Source organism: Mustela lutreola, chromosome 12 (genome assembly GCF_030435805.1).
Source record: "Mustela lutreola isolate mMusLut2 chromosome 12, mMusLut2.pri, whole genome shotgun sequence".
NCBI lineage: Eukaryota > Metazoa > Chordata > Mammalia > Carnivora > Mustelidae > Mustela > Mustela lutreola.
In genome coordinates this window covers 33,124,875-33,144,546 of record NC_081301.1, presented here as the reverse complement: position 1 = coordinate 33,144,546, position 19,672 = coordinate 33,124,875, and the positions used below count along the sequence as shown (strand labels likewise).

At 47.6% G+C, this 19,672-nt stretch overlaps 1 protein-coding gene across 1 annotated transcript in view; it reads left to right on the top strand.

Moving 5' to 3' along the window:
• TMOD1 (tropomodulin 1) overlaps window positions 1-19,672 on the top strand; it is an 83,302-nt gene that overhangs the window by 53,506 nt on the left and 10,124 nt on the right. The window contains exons 5-8 of the mRNA XM_059141481.1: window positions 2,451-2,540; window positions 3,465-3,595; window positions 5,257-5,364; window positions 10,595-10,738. Of these exons, the coding sequence (XP_058997464.1) occupies window positions 2,451-2,540; window positions 3,465-3,595; window positions 5,257-5,364; window positions 10,595-10,738 (473 nt within the window). The remainder of the gene's footprint in view (window positions 1-2,450; window positions 2,541-3,464; window positions 3,596-5,256; window positions 5,365-10,594; window positions 10,739-19,672) is intronic.

Genomic DNA, 19,672 nt, shown 5'->3' with positions numbered 1-19,672 from the left:
GCAGAGATTCAGATCGGCTGGTCCAAGAGGAGCACCAATATTGTCTTGAAGCTGCGGGTGATTTGTTTGTGCAGCTGGGGTAGAGAACCAAAGGGCTTATCTTGCTCTTCCTCACACAGAGGAGGCTGAAGTCCAGAGAGGGCTGGGGACCCGCCCCAGGCCACACAGAATCAGGAGTAGAGTCAGGATTAACTCGGGTCTCCGGACTCCTCACCAAGGACTCTCATGTAGTCTCTCTCACTAGAAATCATGTCTAATGAAATGCCCAGGGGAATTAAAACGGATCAGCAAATATTTACCAAACACTATACTCTGGAGGAGAAGGAAGAGAGACTATTCTTCCCCGACCTCTGGAAGCCCAAAGTCCAGTAGAGGAAGCACACATGCATCCAGCTACCTCTAACGCTGTGTGGTCCATGCTGGGATGGACGGCAGGTGCCGTGGGAGAACTAGAGAGGGAGAGAGAGGATTCCAGAAGCCTCCATGAGGGAAGAAGTGTTACCCCAAGTCCTAAAGGATGGGAAGGTAGAGTTGTTGGGTCAAATACACAAATACAGGATGCTCAGTTGGATCTGAATTTCAGATCAACAATGAATAATTTTTTAATATAAGTAGATCCCAAATATGGAATGGGACATACTTATACTAAAATATTATTCGTTGCTTATCTGAAATTCCAATTTAACTGAGTATCACGTATGTTCATTTGCTAAATCTAGTAACACTACTGGGGGCATTTTAGCAGCACACATGGCAGATGGAGGGAGACTCACCACTAGTAGAGGGGACGGTGTTGACAGAAGCGGGAGAATGTACTGAGCCGTGACCATTTGTGTCACCGGAGCAGAAACGGTGTGGGTGAGAGACAGTCCGTTGAAGCAGCTGGCCCATGGAGGGCTGGTGAAACCACGCTCCGGGGGCCACCTACCATCCTCTGACCTGGGTGGCTGCAAAGCCTCACGGTCACCACATCCTTTCCTCCCTCTGTAGTCCGTTCTGCACACACAGCCAGAGTGACACTCCCAGAACCCGAGTCAGGACATCTCGGTCCCTGCCGAGGTCTCTAGTGGCTTCTCAGCTGCTCCTAGGGAAAGACACACAAACCCCTTACTGCAACCTAGAAGACCCTGCGGGATCGAAATGTGCCTGTTTGAATGAAATCTACTCCAGAGTGATATTGTGAGGCTTCGGGGTGGGGGTGGTGTCAGGCAGTTTCCCAGCTTGGCTACCCCCTGAGTCTACTTAGGGAGCCTTGAAAAAGGCAGAGGCTTGACCCCACCCCTAGAGATGGTGGTCTAATGGGTCTGGGGTAGGTCTGGGCTTCAGGTGTTTGAAAAGATGCCCCAGGGATTCCAATGTGCAGCTGAACTGAGAATCACTGACATTTACCGTATTCTCTGGCTCGCAGCAAGCGTGCAGTGAGTGGGAGGGTGGGGGAGGTCCACCATTCGTCCAGCTCAGCTCCGTCCACCTTCTGTTTCCCCTTCCTGCCCTAGGCTTCCACTCCCTGAGCTTGAGGGCTTTCCCACCCACCATTCCCTCTGCCGTCCAGAATGCCCCCCTCCCTTCTCTTGACTTGGCCGACACTACTCATCCCTCCTATCCCAAGTCCCTCCATTCAGTTCTCCCAGAGCAACTGAACTTTTCCTCTACAACATGTATACTCTGTGCTTATGTTTTCAATTGTGCAGGTACCTGCCTAGCATCTCCTTGCTGTTCCTTGCTGCACACACAGCCCCACTCCCTCCCAGCACCAACCCCGTTCTTCTTCCCCCTCCAGTGCCACCCCACCCAGAGCCAGGCATATGATGTGGGCACTCGATAAATGTTGAACAAATGAATGGATGAAAGCCCGGCTGAGCACAGGAGTAATGTGGTCAGATCTGCACTTCCAGAAGGATCTTTCTGGCTGCTCTGAAATGAATGCTGGTGGGGGGAAGGTAGGAAGAGACCAGGGCCAGGACAGCAGTGATTACACGGCTGTGATAACACAGCTGCAGAATTGCAGGGCCCCAGCCAGCACAGAGGAGACAGAATGGGAGGTGGGACAGATGAGAGACAGTGTTAGGAGGGTGGGGACTTAGGGCATGCCGTGCCACCGAGGGTCCACCCTGAGGGGTCAGGCAGGATGTCAAGACAGAAGGTGATCCCAAGGAAGGGGCAGTTGCTGGGAAGGACGAGTTCTATTTTGGCCAAGTTGGGCTGGAGGTACCGTGGGACACTGGGAGACACCGGGGAATCTGAGGCCGGGGCTGGAAAAGTCTCCGCTGGGTGTAGAGATCTGAACGTCACATAAATAGAGACGAAAGCAAAAATCAAGTAAAATTTAAAACCATGCAAGTGTTTCTTGCCATTTCCATGCACATAAACGCCTGGGGTGTGGGACGTCCGTGGTCCGGAGGCTCTTCTGTGGGAGAGAGGCGAGCCATGGCGTTCCCGTGTCCCTGCAGCTATCCTGGGCATGCACACGCTGATGAGCAACCAGCAGTACTACCAGGCCCTGGGCAGCAGCTCCATCGTGAACAAGGAGGGACTCAACAGTGAGTACACCGCCCTCGTCCCCAGCTCAGTCCCCCTCCCCCCTCCCCGAGCAAGGACGCCCCGGAAGTGAAGGCGTCTGCAGCTTCTTGCTTCCTCTGCCCACTCATGTTCTTTGGCTCATTGCAGACATTTTAAAATTTTGACGTAGCCAAATCTATCCACCTTTTCCTTCACCTTCTCTGGGATTTGTGTCTTGCTTGTGCAGGACATCTCCGTCCTCATGTGGCAAAAATGTCCTCCTGCAGTGTCTCCTGAGAGTGTTCGAGGTTCGCCTCTCGTATCCCACTTCTTACTCCGCCTGGGTCTGTGTCTGGGTGCGGTGTGAGAGGAGATCAAACGGTCACTTTTCATGCCTCTCCCACGGGGACAACACTGTTGTTTGCAAAATCCGTCCCTCCACTGCTGGCCTGGGACTCCGTCACGATCATGAATTTCTACACGTCCACACGTGTCTGTCTTCTGGGGCCTCTTTTGTTCCTCAACTCCCCTTGTCCTTTCCTGGGACCATACTGTATTCTTCCTGCTCCCCTGCATCGTCCCTAGCTGGCCTTTTGACCCCCCCAAATCAGTGAGGGTACCAGAAGAATACTGGCCCTCTCTCTGGAAAGCTTATACGTTTCTCTCATGTTCAGGCTTCATTTTATCCTCACAAGAGTCCACTGAGGTAAAGCGTCTGTCTGACACCTTACAGAGGAGGACACAGAGGGTCAGAGGGTTTCAGTCATTCACCCCGGGCATGTAGGCTTCAAAGGCGGAGTCCAAGCAGGGCGCGGTCAGCGCTTCTCCCCGCCTCTGCTGGCGCCCCAGAATGTGCGGCCTTTTCCTAGGGTTGAACTCTGCTGCTGCTTCCTTCCAGAGAATCCTGTGGAGGGAGAGGCTCCCTGTGTTCCTGTGAGCCACCTCTCTTCTGTCCGTCCCTCTAGGCGTGATCAAACCCACACAATACAAACCTGTACCTGATGAAGAGCCAAATTCAACAGATGTCGAGGAAACCCTGGAGCGGATAAAGAACAATGACCCCAAACTTGAGGAGGTTAACCTCAACAACATCCGGGTAAAGTCCTTTTGATTTCGCTTCACCTGGGGCAGGTAGGAGGAGCCCATGTGCGGGCCCAGGCTTGGCTATACGGAGAGAACAGGGACCTGTTTGGGTTCTGGGCGCTTCTGGATCAGGAAGGGGGCAAAACCTCTCAAAGGCCTGGGCGGTGTAAGCAAACACATCCTATGGCCCTGGTTTCTTCAGGCCCTGGTGTTCACCATGGGCCAACACACCTTTGATTCTGGAAACCTGTCTTGTTATTCGAAACACTGAGAACTTCTCTGAGCTAAAATCATAAGTCAGATACCTGACTGCCGGGGATCCCAAGGCTAGGAAAAGCCCGCACCCAGCGGGTGAATGGGGTCCCACAGCCCTGGGAGGGGCCGGCCCTGAACCATCCGCACGCCATCGTCCATGTGGTCAGCCTCATTCTGCAGCCCTGGCAAGGAGCTGTCGGCCCCTGTGTCCAGCCTGACCAGATGGCACCTGTGTGACCATCAAGGGCAGAGGAGGGTCCGATGGACAAGCATCTGACCCTGGACGGGCTGCAGGAGGAATTCAGGAGCAGAACCAGCTGCCTGCCCACCTGCTTAGCCCGGAGCCCAGCAGGATTAGTTCTGGGAGGGTGTGGGGGTAAGATAAGAAGTGGGCCCCTGCCCCTGCTCCCCAGCTCCTCTTTCCTTTCTTCTCCATTTTCTTTTAAGTGGCTGCCAGCCCCACAGCCTAATCTGATTAGAAACCTGCGCCCGCAGTGTTCTCCTCCACCTGGCCTCTCCAGGCTCTGCTCCCACGGGGAGCTAACATGACACTCTGAAATGAGAGATCCTGCAAACACAGCCAGGTTTTCTCCCGGGTGCCTCCATTGTCTGCCGTGTGCCCAGTGGGAGGCCCTGGCACAGCTCAGAACTCTGTACCCTGGCAGTGAACCCTGGCTCAGAGTGGTTCAGGGGTGTGGAACCCGGCCGTGGCTGTGCACCTTCACCATGGGCCCACAGGCTCGTCCCTCTCCAGGCCTCAGTTTCCCTTCCGCACGTGAGAAATTTGGACCAGATCAGTGGTTTTCCCCTGAGAAGATTAAGAAATCTATGCCAAAGCCCCCCCCCCACCCCCCAGGATTCTGAATTTATTGGTCTGGTCCAGACGCATGCATCAGCAGTTTACAAAAGTTCCCCAGGAGCCTCTGCTGTGCGGTACAGCTGAGACCTGGCAGGACAGATGTCTCCTAGGGATCATCTAGGGCAGTGTCCAGACCCCAACTCATTTTCCAAAAACAGGCGTAGAGAGAGAGGAGACTTTGCCCAATGTTTCAGAGAGTCAGAAACATTGCCAGTTGTCCAGGCAGAGGCCGAGGCCCTGCCCACTCCACACCCCAGTCCTGAGCCCCCAGCACAGCACTCCTTTGCATACTTTGCCTTGGTTTTTCCTTCTCTGGTCTCCACCTGCACAGGGTCCTCCCTGAAATTGTCAGGGATGGTTTTCTGTCAATCTGTTTACCTGAAAGTTCTCTCCAGATCTCAGCCTTTTGGGGCAAAGCAGGAACTCTTTGCCTATTCAGCAATCTGATGAGAGACCTACTAGAAATCAGGCTGCATGTGTGAGAGGGTCACTGCCCCATCTGTCTTCCCAGCCTAACCCTGGTCGGGGCTGCTCCTCACCGCCTGCCTCTCTCTCTGCAGAATATCCCCATTCCCACTCTCAAGGCCTATGCTGAAGCCCTGAAAGAGAACACATATGTGAAGAAGTTCAGCATCGTGGGAACACGGAGCAATGACCCCGTGGCACATGTATGTACATTTCAGTTCCACTGCATTGAAACTGGGGGGGCTAGAAACAGCAGGATGGATGCTTGTGGCCCCAGGACTGGCTGAACCCCACTGAGGAAGAACCCTGTGTGGTATGATGAAAGGCAACGGGCAGGAGCCAGGAGACGATGTGAACACAAGCGCCATTATCCAGGCAACATCTGTGCATTATGCTAGTTAACATCCACAGTCACCCCGATCTCAGGGATGTAGGTCTCCCCACTTTGCAGACAAAGAACCCGGGGTGCAGGGAGTTCAGGCATTACTCTTTGTCCAAAGTTGCACAGCATGTGAGAAGTGGAACTAAGATTTAGATGCAAGTCATGTTGGTTCTAAAGCAGATCTGTCCCCACTTAGCACACCGCGTTGGAGAAGTACCCGCCCCTCCCTGGGCTTCAGTCCCTCTATATCCAAAATCATGGTCTTACTCAGTGGGTCCTGAAGACCAATTTTATTTGTTTCTTTTTGCCCAAGTCATAAAGATATTGCTGATCAAATTAAATGGTATTTATTATAAAGTAGCCAACAATTCTTTTTTTTCTTTTCTGTTAAATATTCAAACATATTTATTGAGAGTCTGTCTGTGTCCAGCACCGAATTAGAATATAACGGTGACCGACAGTCATAGCTTCCACTTTCTTTTTTTTTTTTTTTTTTTTTTTTTTACTTTTTAATTTATTATTTACCTGAGAGAGAGAGAGAGAGAGAGAGTGCACAAGCAGGGAGAGCAAGCAGCAGTCAGAGGGAGAGGGAAAAGCAGGCTCTCCACTGGGCAGGGAACCCAACATGGGGGTCGATCCCTGGACCCTGAGATAATGACTTGAGCCAAAGGTAGATGCTTAACCAACTGAGCCACCGAAGTGCCCCTATAGCTCTCACTTTCATGAATATAATGGTCCATTTGGCCATGCAGACAACTAAAGCCTGACAGTATAGTATGATTATTACAACACTAATAGCAGGTTAAAAGTGCAAGAATTAGCTTACCAAGGATGGCAGTTAATCATTTAGTAGCAGTTTGTTAATATCCACAAAATAACCTGTAGGAATTTTGACTGGGGTTGCATTGAACTTATAGATCAAGGAGGGAAGAACTGATATCTTGACAGTATTGAGTCTTCTTATCCATGAACATGGAATATCTATTTTTTTAAAAGAATTTATTTATTTATTTGACAGATAGCACACATAGAGCAGCAGGAAGAGGGAGAGGGAGAAGCAGGCTTTCCACTGAGCAGGGAGCCGGATGTGGGTCTTGGTCCCAGGACCCTGGGATCATGACCTGAGCCGAAGGCAGTTGCTTAACCAACTGAGCCACACAGGCACCCTGGAATATCTATTTATTTAGTTCTTTGATTTTTATACATCAGAGTTTTATAGCTTTTCTCATATAGATCTTCTACATATTTTGTTAGCTCTAGACCTAAGTATTTCACTTTTGAGGGTACTAATGTAACTGGTGTGATGTTTTAAACTTCCTATTCCACTTGTTCCTTCCTAGAATATAGGAAAGTGGTTAATTTTTATATGTCAGTCTTATATTGTACTATCCTGCTATAATCATTGATTAGTTCCAGGAGGGTTTTTTTTTTTTTTTGGTCAGTTCTTTCAGATTTTCTACAAAGACAATCATATCAGCTGCAAACAGTTTTATTTCTTCCTTCAATATTATATATATATATATATATATATATATATATATATATATATATTTGATTTATACATTTGATTTCCTTTTCCTGCCTATTGCATTAGCTAGAACTTCTATTCTGATGTTCAAAAGGAGTGGTGAGTGGGTTCATCCTTGCCTTGTACCAATCTTAGTAATAACATTTCGAATCTTATCATTAAGCATGATGTTAACTGTAGGTTTCTTGTCGATATTCTTTACCAAGTTGAGGAAGTTCCCATCTATTTCTAATCTACCGAGAGTTTTTATTATGAATGGGTGTTGGATTTTGTCAAATGCTTTTTCTGTATCTATTGTTACAATCATGTGACTTTTCTTTTTTATCCTGTTGTTGTGATGGTTTACATTAATTGATTTTCAAATGTTGAGCAAGCCTTGCATACCTGGGATAAATCTCACTGGTCACAGTGTATAACCTTTTTATACATTGTTAAATTCCAGTTGCTATATTTTTGAGGATTTTTGCATCTATGCTCATGAGAGATATTGGTCTGTAGTTTTCCTGTAATGTCTTTGTTTTGGTATTAGGATAACAGTGGCCTCATAGAATGAGTTAGGAAGTATTCCCTCTGCTTCCATTCTCCGAAAGAGATTGTAGAGAACTAGTATCATTTCTTCCTTAAATATTTGATAGAATTCACTGTGTGGGCCTGGTGATTTCTGTTTTGGGAGGTTATTAATTATTGATTCTATTTATTTAATAGGTATAGGCCTACTCAGATTATCTATTTCTTCTTACGTGAGCTTTGACAAATTGTATCTTTCAAGGAATTAGTCCATTTCATCAAGGTTATCAAATCTGTGGACATAAGAGTTGTTCACAATTTTCCTTTGTTATCTTCTCAATTCCCATGGGATCTGTAGTAATGGGCCTCTTTCATTTCTGATATTAGTAATTTGTCTCTCTTCTCTCTCTCTTTTCTTAGCCTGGCTTAAGGCTTAACGGTTTTATTGATCTTTTCAAAGAATCAACCTTTCACTTCACTGATTTTTTTCTATTCATCTGTTTTCTGCTTCATTGATTTCTATTCTAATTATTATTTATTTTCTTCTGCTTACTTTGGATTATTTTGGTCTTCTCAAACTTTTCTAAAATGGAAACTTGGATTATTGAATTTAGATTTTTTTAAATCTATGCATTCAATACTGGACATTTCCCTCTAAGTTCTATTTCCACTGCATCCCACAAATTTTAATAAGGTATGTTTTCATTTATTTCTCTTAAGGTTTCTTTTTTGCTCTACATGTTATTTAGAAATGTGTTGTTTAATCACCAAGCAATATTTGTAGATTTTCAAAATTATCTTTCTGTTACTAATTTCTAGCTCAAGGCCACAGAGCTCTGAGAGCCGATGTTGTATGATTTTGTTTCTTTTAAATTTGTTAAAGTCGTTCCATGGCCCAGAATGTGATCAATCTTGTGACTGTTCCATGTGAACTTGAGAAGAACGTGTATTCTGCTGTTGTAGGATAAAGTAGCATTTAAGTGTCACTTCTATCCAGTTGATTGATGGCATTGTTGAGTTCAATTACATCCTTTTTTTTTTTTTAAGATTTTATTTACTTATTTGAAAGACAGAGATCACAAGTAGGCAGAGAGGCAGGCAGAGAGAGAGGGAGGAAGCAGGCTCCCTGCCGAGCAGAGAGCCCGATGCGGGGCTCGATCCCAGGACCCTGGGATCATGACCTGAGCCAAAGGCAAAGACTTAACCCACTGAGCCACCGAGTTCAATTACATCCTTACTGATTGTCAGCCTTCTGGATCTTTCCATCCCTGATATAGGGCTATTAAATCTCCAACTCTAGCAGCGATTCATCTTTCTCCTTGCAGTTCTATCAGCTTTTGCCCCTTATAGCTTGACCCTCTGTTGTTGGGCATCTCTACATTAAGGATTGTTATGTCTTCTTGGAGAACTGACCCCTTTGCCATTCTGTAATGCCCTTCTTTATCCCTAACAACTTTTCTGGCTTTGAAGTCTATTGAGTAGCAATCGATTCTTTTAAAAAATTAATTTTTAATTGAAGTAAAATTAATGCTATAATAGTTTCAAGTGTTCAATATAACGATTCAACGTTTCTCTTCATCTCCCAGTGCTCTTCAGGATAAGTGTTCTTTTGATTCCCCCTTATCCATTTCACCCATCGTCCCACCCACCTCCCCTCTGGCAACCACCAGTTCTCTGTATTTAAGAGTCTATTTTCCTGTGTGTCTCTTTTTTCCCTTTGTTCATTTGTTTCTTAAATTCTACAGAAAAGTGAAAAGTTCTGTGAGCGCCCCCACTCCCTGAACCAGCTCCTCTCCCTGTACCCCCATTCCTCTACCATGATCCAGGAAAGAGCGGACACCTGGCATGACAGGGTCTCCGGGACCTGCTCAGCCACCAGCTGGTCCACTTGCATTGGTCTGGGGCACTGGCCTATCGGTTATTAAATATTTTGATTATCAGACCTGGACAGGTCTTCTCTGGGGAGCAAGAGAGATGCTGTGGAAAGAACACAGCCTGTGGCGCTCTCCTCAGGGGTGTCCAACAACCTCAGGGTCTGAGAGAAAGCCGGCATGCCATCCTGGGGGCACCTGGAAGCAGGGGGAGGAGGGAAGGATGATTTCAACAAGGAAGGCTTTCTGGGAGTTGAGCTTGTACAGGGTTTCAGCAAGCAGGGATCGTGGGAAGGACGTTCCTGGCTCAGAGAGTCATTTCAGACAACCAGGGCCCACTGATGGCACATCCTGGGCCACCAGCTGCTGGTGTCCCCTTTCCTCCATGACACATCGTTTCCACCAACTGCTAATTACCTCATTTCCTTCAGAGGCTCTGATTGTCATCTACACCCCATTGGCTGAATTCCTCTGAAACGTGCTGGGGGCCACCTGAGCTCCTCTCCTCCCATTTGCCCTGGTCACTTGCCCAGTGGGGTGGTTTCCCGGGCGTCCTTCTGTGCTCTCTGCTGCTCAGATGAAGAGAACAATGACTCCATGGAACCTCAACAGGGAAATAGAAGTAACAAGTGGAGGATACATAAGGAGGTTGGGACTCTTTTAGTCACTCAGTGAACTATGACCGAGAACCTGCTGTGTGCTGAGCACATGGGCACCCTGGGATGAATAAGATGCATTTTCATCCCACCAAGAGTGGAGAGTCTGATGGCAGACACAACACCAGTATAAAAACAACTCTGAACAGAGGAATACAAGTTCCATGAGGGAGGTTATGGATAAATTCTACAAAGTGCAAGAGATCAGGCCTCAGTTAGCTGGATGATGCAGGCTAAGGAATGTAGAACTCTCCAGTTAGAGGTTTGGGAGCCATGACACACTGGAGGGGAGGAGAGACACGGGAGTTGTGCTTTGTGAAGGGGGTTGTAGAGACTGTCTTGCCTGGTCCCTGGATCGAGCAGCATGAGTGTACGAGGAACTCTTACTCCCAGCAAGGCCCTCTCGGTACTTTAGGTTCTACCCTAGAGGGTCTCCAGCCTTGCTCATGGTGACTCACAGATACCCTTGTTTTTCTCCCGTGCTTCAAGGCCCTTGCAGAGATGCTCAAGGTCAATAAGGCATTGAAGACGCTGAACGTGGAATCCAACTTCATTTCTGGAGCTGGGATCCTGCGCCTGGTGGAAGCTCTTCCATACAACACTTCTCTAGTGGAACTGAAAATCGATAACCAGGTTAGATGCACAAAGGTCTCTTTGTGTCCTTCCCTGCCGGATGCTCATGGTTCTACCCTTGCCCTTGTACTGAGGGATGGCTAGATGCTGCTGGACGGCACAGATCCAGGGCCCAGCTTCAAGGCACCCCAAAGGACATTGGTCCCTGCCTGCCACCATGCTCATCTTCCTTCTTCATCATGCCCTTTAAGTGCTCTGCCAGCTTCTGCTTGTATACCCCTAGTGATGGGAGCTCACTCCTTTCCCAGATCACCCCTCCGGTTCTTAGTGAGAATATCCCTCCCCATATCCAGTTGAAATCAGCTTCCTGCAAGTCATGTTTATTGGGCTTAATTCTCTTCTCTGCTGCACGTGGGACTCATCTGGGGCAGATATTATAAACCACTAGAGTCTTCCCCACCAGGCTAACTATCCCTGTTTTCTTCAAACACTTCCCCCACCCCACTCAGTGGGCTTCTGAGTCAGTCTCATTATCGTCACGTTTATTCTCTGGGCAAATACTAGTTTGACTTTCACCTTATGGGGTTACCATTTCTCTGTAGCTTCTGGGGCTCAATCATTTATTATCAGGGAAGCTCTTCCAGCTCTTTCTAAGATGATGCTGGCTACAATATCTTACATGTCGCCTGTGTTAAGGGTCTCTGGTGGGTTGGGTTCTGTGTGATGCACCTTACACACATCTCTGACCTGCCCGACCACCCTGCAGGATGTGGGTATTATCTGACTCAGTCTGCAGAAGAGAAGCAGCCAGACAGGCTAAGACTTTCTCAGCACCAGTCACTTAGCACTTTGGGAAGTAGAATTCGAATTCAGGTCTCTGTGACTCCAGAGACCAAACTCTTTCCGTGACACCACATTGCTTTTGATGTTAAAATGCTTTCTTCTTTAGGGGCTCTGGATAGGGAACTTTTTGTTTTCCTACCTGACAGTGTTTGCCAGATGGTCGCATAAATACGTGCATGGGAAAAAAAAAAAAAAGATTGGAAGGAAATATAACAAAAGTATAAACAGCGATATATCCCTGAATGAGATCCTTATTGTAATATATCACACACATATGGAAAAGTGCACAAAACTTCAGTGGGCAGCTTAATGAATCATGGTGGGCACGTGCCCCTGTGCGAGTCCAGGACTAAAGCATTACCAGGCTCCCAAAGACTGGTCAACCCTTCCCAACTCTAACCCCTTGATAACCCTCTACTTGTGCACCTCCACGTCTTCACTCTTGGTTCTCTCCTTCTAGAATGTCCTCTCCTGCCCCTACTCCTTCTCAGCCTGGAGAATCCCTCCTCTACCTTCTAGGTTCAGTTGAATCCTCTCCCCAAGTGGTGTTCTAGAACCTGCTTGCCAGAGCTGATTGTAGGCATCTCTCCACACTCCACCTCAGTGATGGCACACTGGTAACTTGAAATCACTCCTGGTGGGACACATTTACACTATGGAAATTGACAAACACTACAAATCAACTTTTTTTTTTTTTTTTTTTTTTGGGAGGCTGCCTATCCCTACTTTCTCCCATTAGCTTACCTTAGAGCCTCTAACCCTCTCCCCAGAGAGAGTTAAGTGATCCCCACCATCTTCTCCTAGCACTTCAGCTTCCCATGAGCTTCTCAGAAGCTGGTGCTGTATTTGAGCCATCTCTTTATTTCAGTGCCCAGCTCAGAACTTGGCCCATCAGTGGTGCTTGGTAAGCAGGGCTGCCCTGGGTGGTTGTGTATGCTGTTCACTGCACAGGAGACGAGGGGCAAAATCCAACCCACACCTTACTCTCCAAGCCTTGGTATGGGGCCTGGTTCAACCAGAGAAGGTACTTTTTTCTAATTCATATAAAGAGCAGCAGCCCTGTCATGTGAATTTGCTACACTGGACTCCTACATCTCTCGAATGCCAATGGCTGCTGTTGCATTACCCATTCCCAGCCCCTCCCCATTCCTTCTCTTTCTGCCACTGCTGATCCTGCTTTATTGCAGGCAAGAGAGGCAGAGCCACTGGAACAAAGGCATGCAGCAGGCTTAGGAGAGCCGTGGACCAAGGCCTGGGATTGGCTCTTCGTGTGACTCCAAGCCTGGCTGGGCAGGGAATCAGGGGCTACCCAGCGTCAGCTGAAACCTGACTCCTGGGGCAGAATGTTGGCCAGAAGTGACCCAGGGCACTGGCCTTGGGTCTTTGTGATGACAGCTGACAGAGTGAGCTGCCTACCTTCCCTCTTGCTGCTGTCCACCTTGGCTGAGACCAGAGTCAGAGCCACTGCTTACCGGCACTCTCCCCCTCACTGAATACCCAGTGTGCGCATGCTCACTTTCCTGAGCCTCAGTTTCCTCACCTACAAAATGGGATCAAAATAATTTCTACTTCTAAGTAAATGACAGATGTCAACTATGAGGTTGTAAACTTTCATAATTACTCCAAAGGTGACCTAGAGAGTTGACACAGTATTCTAAGAGCTAATTTACTGAGGTGGTACCATGTATCCATTATCTCATTTAATGCTCTCCAGGACTCTCTGTGAGTGGGCATGATAACCTCCTCTGTGTTGTAGATGAGGACACTAATGCCCAGGCAAGTTCTGTAACCTGCCCATAGTCACACAGTGAGTAAGTGACAGAGGTAAGATTCAAACCCAGGTTGATGTGACTCCATGGTCCATGAACTGTGCTTCTCGGGTCTTTTGACTCCTACTGTAGTTTTGTGTGGTCTTACTTGGCTTTTTCAGCAGTCCCTTTCCCTGGGGGAGAACCCAGGGCGCTGGTCACCCCCTCCCCCCACCATCCTGGGAGCCTTATCTTTGGTTCATCTGAGAGTTTGATGAGTGCTTGCTGAACTCCAGGGCTATGCTAGGCTCTGTATATGAATGAGGCTCTGGCTCTGCCCTCCAGCGATTCCACACTGGACAAGAAGGCAGACAAGTACAGAAATGATCACTGAACCAGGTGCTTCAGCAAGCTGCAGATGGTGGGCCTTTGGGGAAGCCATCTCAGTCAGGAGGAGGAGGCATCTCGGAGGGCTTCTTGGAGGAGGTAGAGTTTGAGATAAACTCCTCGGATTGATAGTATCTCAAAGAGTGAAATGGAGTCCGAAGCATCTCGAGTGCAGCAAACCACATGAAAGAGAAGGAGAGGGGAAAGCCGTGGAGCCCATCCCCTGGGAGGATCCAGAAAGGGAGTTAAAAATCCAAAGGGCTCTGAATGGGTAGGTTAGATGAAAGAGGCTGCGGGCTGTGTTCTGGAAAGATGGTTGCCAGCTGGATAGAAGAGGCTTGAGGGCAGGCATCAGGGCCCGGGAGACCAGGGAGATGAGGGCAGCCTGTGGGGCAGTGCTGCCATAGGCCTGGAGTCTAGGGAAGGCCACCAGGACCTCTCACAGTGCATCTCTCCTCGGGTGCCCCCACTCTGGTCTCTGAGGGCTGTGCCACAGAAGAGGTGGTGAGTGGTATTTGATTTATTCCTCATTCCTGGTTAGTCACCGAGCTCCTAAGAGGCCACAGCTTTCCCCTGAGCCTTGGGACTGTAACCTGCATTAGGGAGCCTCTGTCCTTCTTCCTTATACGGCCAAACAAAGGAGAAAGGGACTTGGGGAGTTCTGCCCCGGTGACAAGAGCCTGGCTGGCTGGCTGGCTCAGGACCCAAATCCGGGAACTGGGATCCTGGGGCTGTTTGTTTACTCAGTCATCTCTCTTTATCTCCAAGCAATGTTGTGCTCTGCTTCCAGTAGCCCTGAGCCAGCAGTGAGGGTGGGAGGGGGCAGAGAGGCCAGGACCCAGAGCCGAAGCCATCAAGAAAATGTCTATTGAAGGGCATCTTGGTTCTTTCCACAGTTTGGCAACCGTGGCCATAGCTGCTATGAATATTGGGGTACAGATGGCCCTTTTTTTCACTACATCTGTATCTTTGGGATAAATACCCAGTAGTGCAATTGCAGGGTCATAGGGAAGCTCTATTTTTAATTTCTTAAGGAATCTCCACACTGTTCTCCAGAGTGGCTGCACCAACTTGCATTCCCAGCAACAGTGGAAGAGGGTTCCCCTTTCTCCACATCCTCTCCAACACATGTTGTTTCCTGTCTTGCTAATTTTGGCCATTCTAACTGGTGTAAGTTGGTATCTCAATGTGGTTTTAATTTGAATCTCCCTGATGGCTAGTGATGATGAACTTGGTCACCAAAAGTTGGAAAGAACCAAGATGCCCTTCAACGGACGAATGATAAGGAAAATGTGGTCCATATACACTATGGAGTATTATGCCTCTATCAGAAAGGACGAATACCCAACTTTTGTAGCAACATGGATGGAAGTGGAAGAGATTATGCTGAGTGAAATAAGTCAAGCAGAGAGAGTCAATTATCATATGGTTTCACTTATTTGTGGAGCATAACAAATAACATGGAGGACATAGGGAGATGGAAAGGAGAAGGGAGTTGAGGGAAATTGGAAGGGGAGGTGAACCATGAGAGACTATGGACCCTGAGAAACAACCTGAGGGTTTTGAAGGGGTGGGGGGTGGGAGGTTGGGGAAACCAGGTGGTGGGTATTGGGGAGAGCATGTATTGCATGGAGCACTGGGTGTGGTGCAAAAACAATGGATAGTGTTACGCTGAAAAGAAATAAAAAAAAAAAAAACAAAGAAATACTATATTATAACCAAAAGAAAAATAAAATGTCTAGTTCCACCTTCCTTTTGCAGGTAGGGAAATTGAGGATCAAAGAAAGGGCAGGACTTGCTGAGGTCAGGGATCAAGTTAGTGCCAGAGCTGGGTCAAAACTGAGGTGGCCTGCCTTCCAGACAGGCTGCATTTGTGGCTGGACAGGAGAGATCCTTAGGCCCCAGGAGCAGGCACTGTGTACAGAGTGCTTGCCCACCCTCTCCACCCCAAGTTAACCAAATCCAAATGGTGATTTTCTGTCCCTCTTGATCTGCCCTCATCAGTCCCAACAAAGCCACCTCCAGCAGGCCCTTCCCCAGGATCTTGGGGTACGGGGTATTCCCTGCCTCGGAGCAGACAAGGCCTGAAAACATGACCCCTCCCCGAATGAAGTTATGTGCCGTGTCTGAAGGATATTGGCTGGATCTCTCACATTTCATTTCCAACACTGGACAGTGAGGATATGCTTCATATTTTGAAAGGAAGATCAAGGAAGTGGACTGGATATTCTTGTTTACCCAGATTGGATTATTTTCCTAGTCCAAATAAGTTTAGAAAGAAAACACAGCCACAAAATAGAATCCTGAAGGTTTTCACACAGGGTGACACCCCCTTAATTTTAGATTACATACACAAGGCAGATGGCTGAGTTTTTGTTGTTGTTGTTTTGTTTTTTTTTAATGAGGTTGAATGTGACTTTTCGTTTTGGAAAAAGGAAGAAAACCAAGCAGGTAAAACTTCACCACCCATGATGTTCTCTGCTTTGTTCCTTATACATTCAGCCTCTAAGTTGCAACTCTCGGCTTGTGCATAATTTTTGTGTCTGTCTCCGTGGGTACTGAAGTAATTCAGCCTGGAAACATCCAGCCTCCAAGAGAGGACAGCCATGCGTCACTGTCCCTTCTTCAAAATACCAAGTACAGTCCTTCACTGACCTCACTTCTCAGGCAAAAAACAAGATAGAGTCAGTGGAAATAAGAGCAAAAAATATAAGGTCAAGAAAATTGTTTTCTGACACAGATCAGCATGAATCAGAGTAAAGATTTGTGACAACAACCATCTCGCACCATGACCGTTCCCCTCTGCTGCAGAACAGGCTGCACTCTGTTCTGAAAAGCCAGGAGATTTCCAGACAGGAGACAGCCTGACCCAGGGATTACCTGTCTTCACATCTCTGACACTTGAAGTCAAACGAGCATCAAGTCCAAGCTCAGCCTCTGCTCTGTGGTATTCTTGCTGTGTCGGGGGGAGAGGGACCACTTCATGTACTCACGCCTCAGTCTCCTCACCTCTAAAATGGGAAGGATGCATATACTTGTGCAATAGGGTTGTTAGAGGTTTTCATGTGTTGATCCTTTAATGAGTACCTGGCATGTTTTTTCTTTCAAGAAGAGGGAGGTGATATTTCTATTGTCTTATTGTTGTCGTAGTTGTTTGAGCTTTTTTTTTTAGAGAGGGATGGGGGAGGGGCAGAGCGAAAGGGAGAGAGAATCCTAAGCAGGCTTCACACCCAGGGCAGAGCCCGATGCAGGCCTCGATTCCAGAACCCCAAGACCAGGAGCTGAAATCAAGAGTCGATGCTTAGTTGACTGAAGCACCAGGTGCCACGATATTTCTATTATTAGTTAGACCAGTCAGTGCTGGAAGGGTGGGGTGGGGAGCACTGACTTCTGACAGAGTCTAGCTGGTACAGAAAACAGTTTTTTATCTCCTTTCTCTCCTTCCTTGTTCCTTTTCCTACTTATGTCTACTTCTTATCAAAGTGTAACTTACATACAGTAACAAATACATCATAATTAGTTTAACGGATTTTTATATATATTTTATACAGATTTATATGGCATATGTATTATTATATTTTATATATATATACACACACACAAACATACCTGAGTAATCAACACCAAGGTCAAGATATAGAATATTTCTAGTATCCCATACACCCCCTCCCAGTCAATACCCTCCAAGTGCAATCATGTCCCGATTTCTGTCACAATGGGTGAGTTTTGCCTGCTCTTCAACTTCATGTAAATGGGATCCCATGGTGCTGTTTTAGGTCTGGTTTTTTGGTTCATCGGTGTCTGGGAGCATATCAATTATCTATAGCTGTGGAACAGATTACCTCCACAAATTCAGCAGCTTAGAATAACAACGAACATGTATGAGCTCACAGTTTCTGGGAGTCAGGAATCCTCGAGCAGTTTGTCCACGTGGTTTCAGCCCAAGCTCTCTGACCAGACTGCAGTCAAGTACAGCCTATGGGCCTGACCAGGGCTGGAGATACCGTTTCCAAGATGGCTCCCTCCATGGCTGTTGGCAGGAAGCCTCAGCTTCTTGCCGTGTGGACCTCTTCCCCGGGCTGCTTGAGTGGCCTCACGACATGACAACTAACTTCTCCTGGAGTGAGCGATCCAAGGCGGAGAAAGAAGAAAGCCATACATGCCTTTTTATGAGCCAACCCCGGAAGTTATATAGTCCCTTCAGCCATGGTCTCTCTGCTGGAAGTGAGTCACTAAGCACAACCACCCTCAAAGGGAGGGGTGTCTGGAAGTGAGGAGGATCAAAGAATTGACCGACATGCTTTAAAATCATCAAAGTGAGAACCAGCTGTGCTATTTTCCTTTGCTCTGGTTTGGCCAGAAAGACCTTATTAACCAACAGAGGTACCCAGACATGGAGCAGGGTGCCTCACAGGTGACATGGCCCCATCCTCAGGGGTGTGTAAGCAGGACAGAACTTGGCAGCTACGATACAGAGGGAATTTTAATATCAGCTTGGGTTTGAAACTCTGAACTTCAACTAGATAATTCCCAGACTCTTTTCTTTTGCCTACGTCTTCTGGACCACAAAGGAAAGGCCATCAGATTGATTGATCTGATTGATCCCATCAGATGCACAAAGTGAGCTTCCTGAGGCCCATGGCACCTCTGCCCAGAATGGGGGTCTCAGAGCCACCCACTTAATTCCACCTAGAGCGTTGGTTGGTTGTTCATAAGCCAGCATATCTGGTCATCTTCTCATCAAGCTGCTAATGCTTGGCCACAGGGAAACAAGAGCTGTCATCACTGCTGAAGGGTGTGTCAGTGTTTGTAGCCTCTTCGCAATTTTAACTCAGAGTATGCCTGTCTTTCAACCCAGCCATTCCACCACCCCATGACCAGCCTAAAGAGCATGGGCTCCCTCCCATGCAAAGCCATGGCCACACTGCCTATAACAAGGAACACAGAAGCCAGCTCCTTGTCCATCTGTACCAGGGTATCCCGTGAAGTTGTTCAAAGAAATGAGTAGTTCTCAGTGTCACGACTTAGAAAGGTCTCCAGAAAATGTTAAATGAAAAAGACAAGTTGCAGAACTGTGTGTACTATAGGAATCCATTTAAAGGAAAAAAGAAAAATCCGCGCATTTTTACTATCTACTTCATAGAAAAAAATCCAGGGAAACACACCCCACTGGCCTAGTGCTTACTCTGTGAAAAGTGGGTAGGATTGGGATTAGGGATGTGAAGGGAAGCTCTCTGACTTTATTCAATCAGCTTTAGTATCATTTGAATTTTAATAATAAGATTATATTTTTTTCACGTGTGATTGATTTCATTCTTAAGCACATCTGAAGGGAGAGGGACCAGAGTTCTTCTCCAGCCCCCCTCTCCCCGGCTCAGCTGCCACAGTCTGCTGGGGCCAGTCCTGGCATGACCTGCCCTGGGGTTCTGTCAAAGGAGCTCCCAACTGCCCCTTGCCCACTACCCACTACCCCAACTGCCCCTCGCCCACTACCCAGGTGGCCTCCTGATTTTTTTATGCCATCCAAGCAAGCCATTCATGGATTCACAGAATGCGGTTCCCAGAGACCTGAAATGTCACAGAGCCTAAACCTTCTCCATTCATAATGACATGTAGGAGGCTCTCACAAGACACTATCAACCCTCTGTCCACATACTTCCAGGGACAGGAAGCTACGGCCTTCCCAGGCAGTTCCTTCCACACGCAGACACTATGGACGGTGAAATCACAATCCTGCATGCTGAGCCAAACTCCGTCTGCCTGTAGCCCCTCTTATCAACCCTACCCCGGTCTTCGGAGCTCTCTCAAAGACACCCAAGTTAGGCAAGAACTAGCAAACTCTCGAGTGCAACTCCTGTGTTCAAATACTGGTTCTGTAACCAACTAGCTCTGTGATTTGGGCGAAATTTGTTAATGCCTCTGTTCTTCATGGACCTCGGCTGGAAGATGAAAATTATAATAATCGTACACATTCTACCGGTTTATAGGGAGGAGAAAGTGAGTTCACTTATGGTAA